The sequence below is a fragment of the Rhinoderma darwinii genome, chromosome 2 (assembly GCF_050947455.1).
Source record: "Rhinoderma darwinii isolate aRhiDar2 chromosome 2, aRhiDar2.hap1, whole genome shotgun sequence".
Taxonomy (NCBI): Eukaryota; Metazoa; Chordata; class Amphibia; order Anura; family Rhinodermatidae; genus Rhinoderma; species Rhinoderma darwinii.
In genome coordinates, this window is record NC_134688.1 from 121,607,119 (window position 1) to 121,626,011 (window position 18,893).

General features: G+C 42.2%; 1 protein-coding gene across 1 annotated transcript in view; it reads left to right on the forward strand.

The window, feature by feature from the left end:
• Positions 1 to 15,973, forward strand: part of MED4 (mediator complex subunit 4) — a 34,130-nt gene extending 18,157 nt beyond the window's left edge. Inside the window, exons 4-7 of the mRNA XM_075850222.1 lie at positions 1,440 to 1,497; positions 7,635 to 7,721; positions 11,154 to 11,285; positions 13,901 to 15,973. Coding sequence (XP_075706337.1) covers positions 1,440 to 1,497; positions 7,635 to 7,721; positions 11,154 to 11,285; positions 13,901 to 14,073 — 450 coding nt within the window. The 3' untranslated portion in view covers positions 14,074 to 15,973. The remainder of the gene's footprint in view (positions 1 to 1,439; positions 1,498 to 7,634; positions 7,722 to 11,153; positions 11,286 to 13,900) is intronic.
• The last annotated feature ends 2,920 nt before the right edge of the window (positions 15,974 to 18,893 follow it).

Sequence of the window (18,893 nt, forward strand, 5' to 3'; positions counted from 1 at the left end):
TTGACAGGTGCCTTATTTATTTTATTATCAGCAACCTTGTCAATGGTAGAAATCTGACAAGTATTTTCCACAGCAAAATTAACCAGTGTTGATGTAATAGTCAATGTCAGTGACACTTTATATTTGTGAGTGTTTGGCAACATAGGAAACACTGAGAGCAGCAAAGAGAACACTGCACCTCTCTCCAGCACTCGTGGAGAACAGGTTGCCAAGCAACAAGCCAGACGCCTGAAACCCAAGCAGCGTGTCAGCTGTTTAACTCACTGCTCACAGGCTGCTGAAGCATTGTGATCTGCTGTGCTGGTGTTCAGCTTAGGGTTGCTATCACTCCTGCATCTGTGCATGTAACTCCTTGGCATTAAGGGCAGCTTGAAGAACGCTGCCTTTCTCTCCAGCACACGTGGAGAGCACGTTGCCGAGCAACAGGCCAGACTCTTATTTAGACTCATTCCACAGGCATTAATTAGTACCAGAGGACAATATAATGGTGTGCCCTGGGGACATATACATTACCATACTGTTTGCCCCTCTGTGCACTCCACTCTAGCCATCTGATACTGATGCTTGCATCGTTTTCCCTTCACCCCCATTCTACCATCTTATCATATATAGGTTGAATGGGTTTGTCTATTATATGGGGTGTACTTTAATGAGGGACCATTCACCCCATTCCCTTTTTTGTATATTATACCTAAACCGGTAATTTTACTGAATTTTAATAATTCAATATAATAGATCAGGTGATCTTCTTGCCCTTCTTTTTGCCATTTCTTTCCCTTTCCATTTGTTTAATTAAATTTGGTGATGTACATCAGGGCTAAATTGGAAGCAATAAAGGGTCCTCAAGAGGAATTTTTGCTATAGATCCTTAAAGGGGTATTCCGGACTTAAATATTGATGTCTTATGCTTGGATATGCCCCAAATGCCGGGAAGATGCTGGTCCCAACTTTGGGACCCGTACCTATCTCCACAACGGGGGTCACCCGTATGCAGTTTTGCTGCTTTCCGGTCCAAATGCTGGAGGAAGCAGCTAATACTGAGAGCTCTTCTCTATTTTAACTGTATTCTGTTCATCATGCATGAAGTGTATGTCTCGATAGTAACAGACCTACAAATGAATTCTGTGTAGACTGATCCTGCAGTAATATTGCCATCCATCTGCTTCCTGCTAACCTACGAAATGTAAGTTAGGGCCTGTTCACATCACAGTTCGCTCTCCGTTCCGGGGTTCCGTCGGAGGTTTCCGTAGGGTGAACCCCGCAACGGAAAGTGAAAGCACAGCTTCCGTTTCAGTCAGCATTGATCTAAATGGTGACGGAAACATCGCTAATGCTTTCCGTTCGTCACCATTCCGGCAGGTTTCCGGTTTTCCGAAGAAATCAATAGCGCAGTTCTTGGATGATACAATTTTAAAGAGGGCGTTGTTTTTCTACTTCAGGCAACAGCAGTTTACCAAGCGAAGGAAAAACTGAAATCAATTGAAAAAGCAAGAAAAGGTCAGTTTACAAACTTTTACATTCGGGTCCATGTAACTAGTCTATTAGGTTTAACTCCGGAACTAATGTGTTACCATGTGCCATTTCTCTTCAATGAAGCGGATGACTGTTTACAATTACTTGACCGCTTTGTATTATCTCTGCTGTAGCTGCATTTCAAAAAGCTGAAACTTTTATTTTATGGTACTCTGCTTTCCTGTCTTGCTATATAGTCTAATGTTATCTCAAAGTTTTGTCAAAGTGTTTGATCGTCGTTAAGTTTTATGATCATCCAGACCTGCTAGTTTGTTTGTTTATCTCTGCATAGCTTTTCACCTCATGTGTCTAGTTGATTTGATTAATAGCTGAACGAGCTTAATTAGGCCTAGATCTGAGCATCTACTCCCTATAAATTTAGATGTAGCATATGGGGAAGGCACTCGTGCAGGGGGGCACGACGGCAGAAGTCATCTCTGGCTAAGTGTCATACTGTCAAAGTGTCCTGGCAGTTATACATGGCAGTTATACATGGCAGTTATACATGGCAGTTATACATGGCAGTTATACATGGCAGTTATACATGGCAGTTATACATGGCAGTTATACATGGCAGTTATACATGGCAGTTATACATGGCAGTTATACATGGCAGTTGCACAGGGTCAGTGACAGGTAAGCTGCATTACCAAACCAGACAAACTAGCCCACGCTCTCAATATTAGATTTCTAACTATCTGTAAACAAACATGTTTGCCACCGCTCTCATCATTATAGCTGCACTTGGTTTTCAATCCTATCGCCCATTTAAGACTTGCCCAAAAACAGTCTACATCAGTCCCTCTCTCCTTGCCTCGCCCATGTACAGCTCCCATTCACTATTCACTTTCCTCAGTCAACTTAACCCATCTCATCCCACTGCCCAACATAAAAAACGCTCTCATAAATCACAGAACCATCTGCTGTCTCTCTCCATTCTCCTGCTACTCGCTGCAGGGGACATCTCTCCCAACCCTGGCCCTCCCTTTTCTTCTGCCAAGCTCAACCACATACCTGCCACACATAGAAACCCTGCAAATCTTCTTGCCATTCCTTGTATGTCTTCTCCTGTCTCTTTTAACTGTGCTCTCTGGAACTCTCGGTCCGTGTGCAACAAACTCACCTTTATTCATGACTTATTCCTTTCTAACTCTCTCAACCTTCTGGCTCTTACAGAAACATGGCTACACCTGTCTGACACTGCTTCCCCTGCTGCTCTATCTTATGGTGGTCTCCAGTTCTCTCATGCCCCCAGAACTGAGAACAGGCAGGGTGGAGGAGTAGGTATACTTCTTTCCCCACACTGCACTTTCCAGGTCATTCCCCCGGTCCCCTCACTCACATTTCCCTCTTTTGAAGTCCACACCCTCAGACTCTTTCACCCTTTTCCCCTCCGAGTGGCAGTTGTCTACCGCCCACCGGGCTCACCCCGCCAATTCCTGGATCATTTTGCTGCCTGGCTTCCACAGTTTCTATCCTCTGAAACACCCACTCTCATCATGGGTGACTTCAACATCCCCATTGATAACCCAATCTCCTCATCTGCCTCCCAGTTTCTATCTTTAACCTCGTCCCTCGGTCTGTCACAACTTACTAACTCTCCTACACATGAAGAGGGGCATTCACTTGACCTGGTCTTCTTCCGGCTCTGCTCAGTTTCTGACTTTATTAACGCTCCTCTCCCGCTTTCTGACCACAATCTTCTCTGCTTTACTATCAAATATTCTCTGCCTCCTCAGGTCATCCCTACGTATCAGACATACAAAAATCTACATGCCATTAACACTGTGAAACTCATAGACAGTCTACAGTCCTCATTGTCCCCTATCTCTTCCCTCTCCTGTCCCAATCTGGCTGCCAAACTTTATAATAACACTCTCAAAAATGCATTGGATGAAGCAGCCCCCACTACACTCCGAACCACCCGACAAAGACGACGACAACCCTGGCACACGCCTCAATCCCGCTTTCTTCAGCGGTGCTTGAGATGTGCCGAACGACTGTGGAGAAAATCGCATTTGGATGCAGATTTCCTCCATTACAAATTTATGCTCAAAACTTACAACTCTGCCCTTCACCGCGCCAAACAAGTCTACTTCACTTCTCTCATCTCCACACTATCTAATAATCCAAAACGCCTCTTTGATACTTTTCACTCCCTCCTTAGTCCTAAAGTGCAGACGCCAATCACAGATCTCAGTGCTGAAGACCTGGCCAATTATTTTAAAGTTAAAATTGACAACATCCGGCATGATATTATCTCCCAGTCCCCTAGTAACATCGATCCCCTTCCCCCCCGCACTCCCTCTTCTTCACTCTCAGCATTTGACCCAATAACTGAAGAAGTCTCGAGGCTCCTCTCTTCTTCTCGTCCTACTACCTGCCCTAGTGATCCTGTCCCCTCACACCTCCTCCAGTCCCTCTCCCCAGCTGTCACTAGTCACCTGACTAAAATATTTAACCTCTCTCTTTCCTCTGGTATCTTTCCCTCCGCTTTTAAACATGCCATTATAAACCCATTATTGAAAAAACCAACACTTGACCCATCCAGCGCTGCCAACTACCGACCAGTCTCTAATCTGCCCTTCATCTCCAAACTCCTGGAACGCTTGGTCTACTCTCGCCTTATCCGCTATCTCTCTGCTAACTCCATTCTTGACCCCTTACAATCTGGTTTCCGCACTCTACACTCCACAGAAACTGCCCTTACTAAAGTCTCAAATGATCTCTTGGCGGCGAAATCGGACGGTAAATCCTCTCTCCTGATTCTTTTGGATCTCTCTGCAGCCTTTGACACTGTAGACCACAAACTCCTACTTAACATGCTCCACTCTATTGGCCCTCAAGGACGTGGCTCTCTCTTGGTTTTCCTCCTATCTCTCTGACCGCTCATTCAGTGTGTCATTTGCTGGTTCCACTTCTTCTCCTCTTCCCCTTGATATCGGGGTTCCTCAGGGATCAGTCCTAGGTCCGCTCCTCTTTTCTCTCTACACAGCTCCTATTGGACAAACCATCAGCAGATTTGGCTTCCAGTACCATCTCTACGCTGATGACACCCAATTATATACCTCTTCCCGTGACATCACCCCTGCTCTAATACAGAACACCAGTGATTGTCTGTCCGCTGTCTCTAACATCATGTCCTCTCTCTATCTGAAACTGAATCTTTCTAAAACTGAGCTCCTTGTGTTCCCACCATCTACTAACCTCCCTAAACCTGATGTCTCCATCTCTGTGTGTGGCACTATCATAACTCCTAAGCAGCACGCCCGCTGTCTCGGGGTTATTTTTGACTCAGATCTTTCCTTTACTCCTCACATACAATCACTTTCACGCTCCTGTCATTTTCACCTCAAAACATTTCCAGAATCCGCTCTTTTCTTACGGAGGAAACTGCCAAAACTCTCATTGTTGCTCTGATTCACTCTCGTCTTGACTACTGTAACTCATTACTAGTCGGTCTTCCCCTCACTAAACTCTCCCCTCTCCAATCTATCCTCAATGCAGCAGCCAGGCTCATCTTTATGACCAACCGCTACACCAACGCCTCTACCCTGTGCCAGTCACTGCACTGGTTGCCCATCCCCTTCCGAATAAAATTCAAACTTATTACTCTCACCCACAAAGCTCTCCACAGTGCTGCACCTCCTTACATCTCCTCCCTCATCTGTCTACCACCCTACTCGGGCTCTACGTTCTGCCAACGACCTTAGATTAAAATCCTCCATAATCCGAACCTCCCACTACCGTCTCCAGGATTTCTCTCGTGCTGCACCCGTCCTCTGGAATGTGCTACCCCAGACAATCAGATTAATTCCCAATATCCTCAGTTTTAAACGTGCCCTGAAAACACATCTATTTAGACAGGCCTATAACATTCCCTAATCTGACTCCTTTCCATGGCCCTCCATTTAGATTAGTCATCAGAATAAGATTCCCTCACACTCCTTCTCTTCATGTCCGTCATACACGGATACTGGCTGGTGACCGGCTCATGCAGCTTTATGTTATCACCGCATGTGTATAAAAATGGCCGGACCATTGTACAGAACAAACACTATTACACTTTGTGTCTCCCTTATGTCCTCATAGATTGTAAGCTCTTGCGAGCAGGGTCCTCACTCCCCAGGTTTGAATTGTAAATGAACTTTGTCACTATGTAATGTCTGATATTGTTTGTTTCATGTTCCCTCTAAATTGTAAAGTGCTGCGTAATATGTTGGCGCTATATAAATAAAGATTATTATTATTATTATTATTATTATTATTATCTTCCATGAACATCTGCTCACTATATAGAACTCTAGGTTCTACGTAATCCTTTGTATGAGCTTGACTTTTTACCTATTTGCAGGAAAAGTGTGATCTAGTTACTCTAAATGTGTTATTCATTGGATAAAATATCTTCGGGTAAAATGACGATGATTTGAACCTTTTTTTGTTTTTTTTGTTTTAGTAGTTTGTGGAGAAAAAGATCTCCAGGTCTCTACACATTGAAGTAGTTGGTGCACTTTCTGCACTGGGATGTGATGTCCTTGTCAGACTGTTCTTCACAGCTGCTGGGGAGACATTTAAGAAACATTAAAGGGGTTGTGCAGGATTGGAAGGAGGTGGCTGCTTTCTTTCAGAAACAATGTGGTATTGTGGCTTACGCCTCATTCACACGTCCGGGTCCGAGTGTCGGCCGATTTGAACCCGTTTTGCATCTGCTTTTTTCACTGTCCATTTTAAAATCGGATGAATTTCATTTAAATTTGTTGCCACACACAGCCCTCTATAGATAATGCCATCCAGCCCCCTGCAGGTGATGCCACCCAGCCCCCCCCCCTTCCAGGAGAAGTCACTGACTTCAATGTCCACATATGGACAGTTTAGTCAACGACTTCTCCTGGAGAGGAATCCCCGGCCAAGGTGTTGGGGATTCCGATTCAGAAGTGAGTGACGTCGCTATGTCCATATATGGACAGTGTAGTCACTCACTTTTCTCCTGTAGCGGAATGCCCAAACCCCGGCCGGAGGAGGAGAGAGAGAGCGCGAACGACGGAATACATGGCCATCACTCGGGACACATTCCGGTGATGGCCGTGTATTACCTGGCCCCATAGACTTCTATGGGAGCCGGGCGGCCGTGTGAATAGCCCCATTAGGGGTCTATTGTTCATAAATCGTCCGTCACCCGGCTGCAGTAGGAACGGCCGTCACCCGGCCGGGAAAAACAGTCGTGTGAATAAGGGCTTAGCCCAATTAGCTCCTCAGCAGAGCTGAGTTGCAATCCCATAAAACAATCCATGGACAGATATATCACTGTTTCTGAAAGAAAGTAGCCTTGTTTTTCTAATCCTGGATAACTCATTTTCAATCATGTTTCTTTATATATATCAGCATTGTGAGAAACTAGACATGGACCGCACAATCCACAGTATATACGTTGATCTGAGCCGCTAGGCATAATTTAGAAACATGAACATGAGGTTCTTTGTAAACATTTTGATCAAACTGTATAAGCCCACTTGCCACTTCACGGCGACCTCTTTAAAGTGGGTCCCTACTCTAGCGGTTGCAGCACCGCATGGCGGCTAGCAGCACCGCTCCTGCAGAGGGAGCAACCCAGCGGCCCAAAAGTATATATATATATATATATATATATATATATATATATATATATATATATATATATATATATATATATATATATAAAAATTTAATGCTGGTAATGTTAAAAATAAAAAATTGGCGTATACTTACTTTACTTGTTCTGCAATATTTCCAGACTGCTAAATCCCACAGCTCCCAGTCCTTGTTTACAAGCTGTATATAACATGATGTCCTGTGGTAGCTGATCACCGCTGCATGATGTGACGCTTCCTTGGACGAAACATGAACGTTGGGGGGGTCCTGATTGGCCACTGCAGTCATGTGACATGACATTGTAGATACATCATGTCATTACGTATCGTTTGTAAACCAGGATTGGCGATTTGAGATTAGCCCAGTAATTGGTAAGGTGTGTTGTACAAATTTTAAAAAAAGTACTTGTTAAATAGACACCAATGTATTACATTTGTATTAGAAGATCTTTAGCTGTGAAGTTTATTTTACACATTTTGTTTTGTCACGTGAAGGTTCAATCTCGTCTGAAGAATTGATTAAGTATGCCCATCGGATTAGTGCTAGCAATGCAGTATGTGCTCCTTTGACATGGGTACCAGGTAACCAGATACTTTTGATTTATTCTTCTTGTTGTTCATTGTACATCTTCATTATGCAGTTGAAATTAAGAATAAATAATGGAATGTTTTTCCTTTTTAATGTCATTTCCAATTGGTGAGTAGATAGACAGCACTGCATACATGTGCACCTCCGAAAAAGTGGGGAGTTAATACTGCAAATTGCGGGGTTATATTTATGATGATGATGTTGTTCACAAATTAAGATTGATTTTTTTGTCTTTAACCCCTTCCCGACATTTGACGTATCCATACGCCAAAGTCGGGTAGGGGAAGTATGGAGCGGGCTCACGGAGTGAACCCGCTCCATACGATGTGTGTGTCGGCTGTTTGTTACAGCCGACACTTCAGAGTAACGAGCGGCATCGTGCTTGAGCGCGATCCCGCTAGTTTTACTTGTTAAATGGTCAATAACGACCGCAGCATTTAAATCGTTAGAAAGAGGGGGCGACCCCCTCTAATAGCTTATCGCGTCCCCCCCCCCCCTGCAACGCAATCGCGGGGGGGGGGGGGCGATGGTTGCTATCGCTGCACGGGGGCCTAATGAAGGCCCCCTGGTCCGCCGTATTTGTACACATGTAAGCTTAATGGGTGCCTGTCAGAATCACGATATAATGCAAAACATTAGTATTGCAGTATATCGTGCAAGCGATCTAACTATCGCTGGTTGAAGTCCCCTAGGCTGACAAATAAATAAAAAATCCCGCGAGATCACGCTTCCTCTGCTGTAACTACCACAGACAGAGTAACGAAGTGCACAGATTGTGAATAGACATCCCGTGGAATGTCTATTCACTGTCTAAACACTTCAGTATTGTTATTGTGTTAGTATAAGACAGCACATAAGGATCTAGCAGGATACCTATGCGCTGACTAAATGAATGGAGAGGAGTGCATGACGCTGATTGGTCACTGATTGGTCAGTGTCATGTACTCCTCTGTACAACGCCCACTTGGTCTAAAGTAAAAACACGCCCACTTGGGCATTAAGCAACTCATTAGCATAAATCTAAAATCTCTAATAATGTGTTAAAAAAAGATTGTTTTTTTAAATAAAAAGCATTACTGTCACCTACATTATAGCGCCCACCTCCTTATGTAGGAGATAGGACACTTATAATGTGGTGACAGAGTCTCTTTAAATATATATTTTTTTTATTTTTTTTTGTGTAAAAAAAAAATTTATGTGTGTGTGTATATATATATATATATATGTATATATATATATATATATATATATGTATATGTATTTATATTTAAAAAAAAAAAACCTTTTCCCATTTTCCACCTAGAGCATAGTAAAAAAAAAAAAAAAATATACATAATTGGTTTTCGCCGCGTCCGTAAAAGTCTGAACTATTACAATATATAATTATTTAACCCGCACGGTGAACGCCGTAAAAAAAATAAATTGTAACCGGCAGAATGTCTATTTCTTGTGGTCACCTCATCTCCCACAAAAAAATAAATAAAAAGTTATCAAAACGTCGCATGTACACCAAAATGGTATTATTAAAAACTACAGCTTATCTCGCAAAAAATAAGCCCTCATACCACTTAATCGACGGAAAAATATAAAAGTTACGGCTCTCGGAATTTGGCGACACAAAATAAATGTTCTTTTTTACACTTAGGTTTTTACTTGTAAAAGTAGTAAAGTAGTGGAAAAAACTATATATATTTGTTATCGCCGTAATCGTATTGACCCACAGAATAAAGTTTACATGTCGTTTTAATTGCACAGTGAATTCCGTAAAAACGGTGCGCAAGAAATCATGGAGGAATCGCTGTTTTTTTCATTTTCTACCCCACAAATAATTTTTTCCCCCGTTTCCTAGTACATTATATGGCAAAATAAATGGTGCTACAAAAAACTACAACTCGTCCCGCAAAAATCAAGTACATCATAGTACTATATCGACGGAAAAATAAAGACGTTATGGCTTTTGGAAGGTGGGCAGGAAAAAACGAAAATGAAAAGCTGAAAAAGGGCTGCGGCGGGAAGGGGTTAAAGGATATGTGCACCTTTTGAAATGGTGTTTTGTTTTTTGGTTTTTAAATAAAAATGTGTATCCGTGTGTTTGGTGCACCTTTCTAAACCTCAAGACCCCCTCTTTCCATGTGCCCTATTAAGGCATATGGACGATAGTAGTTTTCCCTGCTTATGAACCCCCTCCCCTCTATGAGCCGGAGAGTAGATACTAAAGCCTGCGCACGGGACAGAAATGCTGCAGGTTTTCTGTGTGGATCTGTGTACAGAAAGTCTGCAACAGCTTGTATTACCAGCAATTTGAACAAATCTCATCCACATGCTACGGAAACGTTTCTGCACAGGAATCGGAGCATGTTCTGGATTTTGAAATGTATGAGTGAAATCCACTGAATCCGCCGTAGAAATCTGCACATCACAAAACTTCTACCTGTGTTCGTTCCCTAACAAAGAGCGGTTGTGGCAGACCTAGCTCATCCCTGTATTACATGTTAGGCCATTGATTTGAAAAGTCGGTATGTCGGCCTTATTTCCCGGACCGAACACTCTGCAGGGAGCCTCCCCATGGAACTACTGTCCCGTACTGAAAACATTACAGTACGGGACAGTTTTCCGTAGATAACTATAATGCTAGGATCCCGGCTTCCAGCAGTGTGCTCGGTCCGGGAAATGCAACCGAAATACGGACCATATATCACAGGCCAAACGCGCTCGTGAGAATCCGACCTTATTAGGAACTCCTAAATGTTCCACAGAAGACTTGTCTAATCAACATGTCATAAAGGTCTAATCGATAGGGTTGTTGTTTTTTTGTAAATGGCACCACACTGATTCCGCAGCCAGTCAGCAGTGAAATGGCTGCAGCCACTTTCTATTGAAGTGAATGAGATCTGGAAACCTTTGTGTGCTCTCTCTAGTTTCCCTGTTTATTCTATACATCTGCTTGCTCAGCTCTTTCCAAGACTTCCATTGACTTCAACAGAGAAGACCGCATGCATGCAAGTGCAGCCACCTGTTCATTGACTTCAATAGGGAAAGTGTGAATCAGTGACTGGGGGTCATGGGACCACCGGTCTCCTGATAGGTGAAAGTCCCAGAGGTGGGACCCGGGTTTATTAGGAATTTATAACACAGCCGATAGATATGCCCAAAGAGCTGGAAATTACCCATTTAACTAATGCATTGGCTCTTTGGTCACATTCTATTCCCTATACCTCATTGTATGTTTTTATTTTCATTCTCTTTCTTTTTTTTTTTTTTTTTTTTTGTCTAGTATTTTTTTACTTTAATTTGGTTGTAGTATTAATCTAAAACTGGGCACCTGCAGAACTGACTGTATTAGCAATAACTTAATTTAGTTATATTGAACTAAAATCTATTGTATTTTTCTTAAATAACAGACGTATTTCTCTTGTTTATTTAAGGGGATCCTCGTCGCCCCTACCCCACAGATCTTGAAATGAGGAGTGGTTTGTTGGGACAAATGAGTAATCTTCCTACAAATGGTGTCAATGGACATTTACCAGGGGATGCCTTGGCAGCTGGCAGACTTCCAGGTAATTTGTGTTATTTCTTTACAAAAAAAAAACCTTGCAAAGCTGATTTTTTAGCTGTGTGAACACTTCTGAATGTGGGCTGCTTGATTTTGTGGGAATATTTATAGAACTTGCAATTTGCAGCTGGAAATAATTTATGTTCACACACATGGCAGTAAACTTTTGTTGGACTTCGTGATAATCACTATTTAAATGATTTTATTTAAATATTTATTTGGATTTAGCAGGTTTTAGGTTTGTGGGAGGTACAGAAACAGCTAAGTAACAAATAATCACATTATGTGTGTGTGTGTGTGTGTGTGTGTGTGTGTGTGTGTGTGCGCGCACAAGGCATACAAATATTTTGCTCAAATAACTTCAATTAACTTTGCAATAGACTATATATGGATTATCTTTCAAAGCACCAGGATTTAGACACTACCAATTGTACGGAGACTGGTTTCTGGAGGCCGGGAATGGCGTGTGGTGTGGTTCTCAGCGTGCTATAACATTCAAACACACTGAGAGAGCGCGGTGTGATGACGTCACTCACGACTGTGCAATAGATTTGGACGTCAGGGACTTCTGAAGCGGAATCCCCACTGCTGTGGCCGGGGATTCCGATCCAGGAGAAGTCCCTCACTTCACTGTCCATATATGGACAGTGAAGTGAGGGACTTCTCCTGGAGCCATCCCCTATAGGAAAGTAGGGGGGGAGGTGCCATCTATGGGGGTGACTACGTACAAGGGGGCTGTGGCAGTATCTACATAGGGAAGTGTGTGGCAAAAAATTTACAAATGAAATTCATCTGATTTTAAAACGGACCGGGAAAAAAACTGATGCAAAACAGGTCAAAATCGGACGTTAAAAACGGCAACACGGAACGGATGCAAAACGGCCGGGAGATTACGCTTGCTCTGCTGTAAGTACCACAGAAACGTTAACGAAGTATCTGGGTGGTGAATGGATATCCCGTCCTGGCTGGAAGGAATGTCTATTCACTGTTTAAACACTTTAGTAACGTAAATATGTCAGTATAAGACAGCACATAGTGAATAACGCAGTGTCATTATGCGCTGACTAAATGAATGGAGAGAAGTGCATGACGCTGATTGGTCAGCGTCATACACTCCTCTGTACAACAACCACTTGGTCTAAAGTAAAAACACGCCCACTTGGGCATTAGGAAACTAGCATAAAGCAAAAATCGCTCCTAACGTGGTGAAAATAGATCGTTTTTCTAAATAAGGGCCTGTTCACATCACCGTTCGCTTTCCGTTCCGGGGTTCCGTCGGACGTTTCCGTCGGGTGAACAAAGCAACGGAAAGTGAAAGAACAGCTTCCGTTTCAGTCACCATTGATCTCAATGGTGACGGAAACATCGCTAATGCTTTCCGTTCATCACCATTCCGGCAGGTTTCCGGTTTTCCGACAGAATCAATAGCGCAATCGACTCCGCTATTGATTCAGTCGGAAAACCGGAAACCTGCCGCAATGGTGCAGAAGGAAAAGCATTAGCGATGTTTCCGTCACCATTGAGATCAATGGTGACTGAAACGGAAGCTGTTCTTTCACTTTCCGTTGCTTTGTTCACCCGACGGAAACGTCCGACGGAACCCCGGAACGGAAAGCGAACGGTGATGTGAACAGGCCCTAAAAAGCACTGCTGTCACCTACATTACAGCGCCCATCACCTTTATGTAGGAGATAGGGCACTTATAATGGGGTGACAGAGACTCTTTAACTACAAGTGGACTGAAGGATCAATGATATACAGACACTAAGGCCGGATTCACACCAGCGTGTTCGGTCCGTGATATATGGTTCCCATCTCGGACGCATTTCCCAGACCGAACACACTGCAGGGAGCCGGGCTCCTAGCATCATAGTTATCGATGACCCTAGGTTTCACTGCCTCGCTGTGGGAAAACTATCCAGTACTGTAATCATGTTTTCAGTACAGGACTGTAGTTCCGTGGAGAGGCAGGGACTCCTAGCGTCATAGATAACTATGATGCTAGGAGCCCGGCTCCCTGCAGTGTGAGCTGTCTGGGAAATGCGGCCGAGATATGGACCCTATATCACGGACCGAACACGTTCGTGTGAATCTGGCCTAAAAATAAGCCTTACCATCCAGGGCCCTTCTCACTGTAATGTCCTAGTTTAATGGTTCATTGATGCTGGGGTATGAGAAGTAACTTACACTACTGTGACTGGCCGAGGACTGAGGTAGAGACAAGCCCCTCCATCACGATCTTCAACATGACTAAACACTTTCAGCTTCTAAATCAGGAAGCGGAGACGTCTGTAAATCAAACAGCTGAGCTTTGACAATCTCTTATGATCATTTTATGTTGAATACCACATATTTTTATGACACTGAGAGACCCATTAATGTTACAAAAATTAACTACTAGTAATTCAATTTTAAAGTCCTAACCTGTAGCATGAGATTCAAGGATGTAGCTTGCGTAGGTATTCATCAAAAGATAAGGGGAAGGGTGTGAATATGTTCGACCATTTTACTTAACCTGGAAAGTTATTAGTCTTTTATTTTTTCGGGCTAGGTAGAGATGCCTTTAACGCTTGTAATATTCTATGTGAGATTTATATTTGTCTTTTTTTCTTTCTTTAGATGTACTTGCTCCACAATATCCATGGCAGTCAAATGATATTTCAATGAATATGCTTCCTCCAAACCATAGCAATGATTTCTTAATGGAATCTTTAGGACCCAACAAAGAAAATGAAGATGATGTGGAAGTAATGTCGACAGATTCCTCTAGTAGTAGCAGTGACTCTGACTAATTATTAATTGCAGTGAACCGTAACATTTATTTACAGACTGGCTCTCAAAGGAACATGGAAGCCTAGCATCCAAAATGTGATGACGTATCTGGCGCCTGGACTACTTCATACATCCCTATAAGCTGAAGTTTTGTCTAGTCTTGGTAAATTGTTGGTAGAATATATAATTGGGCTATAGATAACATACAGGCGTTTACATTTAAAGCTCGTGGTACATAGATAAAAAAGGGGCCGTATCAATTCTACACATCTCAGTCCTGCCGTTTCTATTACTGAAAACCATAAACGTATAGTTAAGAGGGAACCTGACAAGTTGAAAATACTGTCTGATCTGCAGGCAGCATGTTATAGAGCAGGAGGAGCTGAGCAGATTGATGTATGATTTTGTAAGAAAAGATTCAGTATAACTTGTAATTTATTAATTTAAAGCATAACTTTTCAGGTGACTTCAGAAAAAGCTGTCATGTGTACACGAGGAATAACTAGTTATTTCTGGCCATTATATAATTTGGATATAACATTTTTAGCAGTTTTCACCTCTGCAGGCTTTCTAATTCTGTTTTCCCAGAGCTAGTTGGTGGAGCCTAACCTAACTGCTATCATCTCTACCGTACACCGCAAACATCCTACTCCACTATCTCTGTAGGACACACTTAGAAGCAGAATGAAGGACATCATACTGCAGCAACAAGCAGTGTAGCTGAGCATTCTGCACTGGGGGTGACATAACTCTGGCAGCCTGTGTCACCTCTCTCTGCTCCTACTCCCCTCTCTCCCTCCATAGACTTCTATGGGAAGGCTGTGAAGACTGACGGGTGATTCAGCATAGACACCCCCTCCCCACATCCTGCAGTCCATCTAATCTGCCCTGTAACTTCAGACAGGTTTTGCTTGAAAACGGGGTGGACAGCAGATTACAGGAATGAGACACCTAGTGGCAGTAACTTCACAGAATTTGCATTGATAAAATGTTAACGCCTCATGCACACGACCGCATTGATTTTGTGGTCTGCAAAACCATGGGTCCGTTGCGGTCCTTCGGACTGCAAAAAAACTTTGTTGTGCATCCGTGTGTTATCAGGACTCACGGATCCACAACAATTCACCAGTATTGGTACGTCCAGAAATCCGGACCTTAAATGACACGTTTCCTGAGTTTTTGTAGCCCCTGCACCCATCCATGTAAACCACTGTTATGTGCATGGCGACATAGAAAAGAATAGGTCCGCAATTTATCTGCAAAAATGCAGATAAATTGCAGCTGTAAAAGCATGCTTGTGTGCATGAGGCCTTATAGTAATTTAAATGACAAAGTTCATATATATCAGATCTACTATTAATTACCATAAGTTGTTTGAAAAGTTCATGTCCATTTTAATACTTTTTCGCGTTCTGCCCAGAGTGCAGTCTCAATCAATGATTGACAGCCTTCCCTGTATAAGTGTGCATATGAAGATAGCTGTCAATCACTGATTAGGACCACCCACTGGACTCTTCAAACCAGAATAAGCAGGGGTTTAAACGAATAAATTACAAGTTATACTAAGTTTTTCCCACAAAACTATACATCAAACTGCTCCGCTCCTCCTGCTCTAAAAAAAAATGCTGTCTACAGATTGGACTGCATTTTCAATGTGACAATTCTCTTTACAGAACTGTGAAAATCTCCTACATTATTGCAGATGTTACCCACTATTTTTTTGTATCTAAGTTGGTGCCACTGTTTGTATATAAGCTGTTTTGCATGTCCATGTGTATGTATATATGTTTTTGTTCAGATGTGGAATATGCATAGAAAATGTACATAAGGAAATGCTAGTTATTTTGTACTTTTTTATTTTATCTTTTTCCTTTTGCAAAACTATAGGATTGTAGACAAATGTTATTTCATTAAAGACTTTTTCATGCTTAAAATTTTCCTTGCTTTTATACTTGATCGTTACTTATAAACATAGGCCGAAACAGCCGACTTTTGGGTGACCATCGCTTGTAAAATTAATGCTAATGAGTATTCGTCTCCGATGGCAGAATTCTGATAATGTGATCAGCCAGGCTAAAAAAAAATTGGCCATGGTTGGCCAAAATGACTTATGTATGTCTTCATTGGCCAATCATTTGCTACTGTGTGCCATTCCTTAGTCACTTATTTTTTTTTAATTGACGCCCTGATCGGTTTGTTTTGTCTGTGCAAACAATCCCACCAGCAACACAAACAACCACACGGACGATGGAAATATCTTAGGTGTATGGCCGGTTTAAGATTGGTTCAAAGAGGCTCTGTCACCACATTATAAGTGGCCTATATTGTACATGTGATCGGCGCTGTAATGTAGATTACAGCAGTGTGTTTTATTTAGAAAAACAATCATCATTGACTAAGTTATGACCTAATGAGTTTCTTAATGAACAACTGGGCGTGTTTTACTTTTTGGCCAAGTGGGCGTTGTGGAGAGGAGTGTATGACCCTGACCAATCAGCATCATACACTTCTCCCCATTCATTTACACAGCATATAGCTATATCGCTATGGGCAGCCACATACACAAACCCTAACGTTACTGCAGTGTCCGGACAATGAATATACATTACCTCCAGCCAGGACGTGATGTGTATTCAGAATCCTGACACCTCGCTAACACAATCCCGACACTACAGCACAGCAAGCGTAATCTTGCGAGATTATGCTGTAAACTGTCATTTAAAACGAGATTACGCTTGCCTTGCTGGAAATCCCACAGAAACGTTAGCGAAGTGTCAGGATTCTGAATAGACATAGGCCACAAGCTAAAATCGGTCATAACTTCGTCAAAAATGATAGTTTTTCTAAATAAAAAAACACTGATGTAATCTACATTACAGCACCGATCACAATGTGGTGACAGAGCCTCTCTAAGGCATCAAATTATTGAATTATATTCTTAAAGGGGTTTTCCACTATTTATTTATTTTTTAAATCATTGCAATGCTTCTGTCTTGTTATATTATTGTCCCCTGGCTGGTTTTCACAATTTTATATATTTAAATCCGTTTTACTCTATATTGTTTATATCCTGATTTTTACAATATTTGCGCATTAAGTCTGTTCATTGCGCCTGCACAAAAAAATTGAGTCTTTTAGATTCCACTTCACTTCTGCCATACATCTGTGTTCGAGGCATCCTATTGGACCCTAGCCTCCTCAATACCCCTCTGCTCTTTCTTAGATTACACCTGAATGCTAGTCCTAAGTCCTATTTTATTTTCGTTCATGTTATCCCTCAGTGCCCGCGCACCCAGCAAAGATGGTGTCTACAGTGATAATGACACTGAGGGATAACATGAACGAAAATAAAATAGTGCTCACACTAGGGCGTAATCAAAGAATGGGGCGGCGATTGAGGAGGCGTTGAACCAATAACATGCCTCAAACCCAGGTGTATGGCCGAAGTCAAGTGGAATCAAAATAGCTTAAAACATTTTCTGTGAAGGTGTAATTAATAGCATTTAAAAGTGCAGGCGCAATGAAATTGCTTTAAATGCGCATGTGCAAAATATTGTAGGTTACGGCGCATGCGTGAAAAATATAATTAGGTTGGAACGTGCAGGCGCAACGGGAAGAAGACTAGCTCCTCTTCCGGTCTTCTCTTCCAAATGACGTAGTCTAGAAGTCAAGGTTGAAGAAGACCGAACGAGATGTCAGTGGAAGAGAAGTTCCGACTGTGGCGGAGTCACGTGACACTAGACAGGATTCGAAGACCTCTGCAACTTTGAAACGGTAAGTATATTTTAAAAATACTTTTTAATACTTTTTTAAATTGTCTATTTTTGCGACCAAACGTTACATTTCACAATAAAAGAATTAAAGGATCAAAACAAGTAGTTACAATGAACAGTTTTGCAGAATACGTAGGGCACTTTCAATGGCACAGACTCTGTTTAGGAACAACAAAGCACTATAGAGTCCATATATCTGAAAGCAAAACAATCGGACCAGAACAGAAAAAGCGAGGAAAATTACAAAAGAAAAAAGGGGGGGGGGGGTGAATGTTTGCATCGGATAAAACCATTATATAGGTGTGAGAATAGAGCCGTTGTGGTAAAACGGGCCACAACAATGCAAATATCAACTAGGCAGGTGGGTATTCGATGCAGGTTTCATGAAGAATATCTCTGTAAGAGTCAGGGCTTTGAAAATCTATCCACTGATACCATGTTTGGTAGAATTTGTTATGTGAATCCGTGAGGGAAGATGTTAAATCCTCCATGTGCATGAGGTCATTGACCCTGGAAGTCCAAAGGGACAAGTATGGAGGAGAGGTTTGTTTCCATTCCAATGGAATGCAATGATGGGCCGCCGTCGCCAAGAAGTGAAGCAATGAACTTTTGTATATATTGATAGGAATATTGCAGTGATGCCGGTGTCGTCACCTCACGGATCACTCTCTTGACTCCATCCCAGTACGATGTTGAGTGCAAGGCCAAAAAGTGTGAAGGAGGGTACCATCCTCCGTGCCGCATCTCCAGCAAAGGGGAGACCTTTTAATAAATATTTAATTAGTATTGCTTGTTAGTTTTTCAAAAGTTGTCTTTTTCTATGTTGTTGTAATTTTCATTTAACAATATTCAAACCTTATCCATTGTCTTTCATCATCCCATGGTGAAGAATCTCTTGCAGGCAGCTCGACTAACTTGGACTTTGTCTGTTGTCCACAGAGACTGATTTTATGAGTCTGTAGTTGTAGGCCCATTAGCCAAATACATGACTTTATAAAATGCAGCCGAGCATAAGGACCTCAGGAAATCTTTGAAATCCTGCAGCAGCCACTTCAGCACTATGCTTG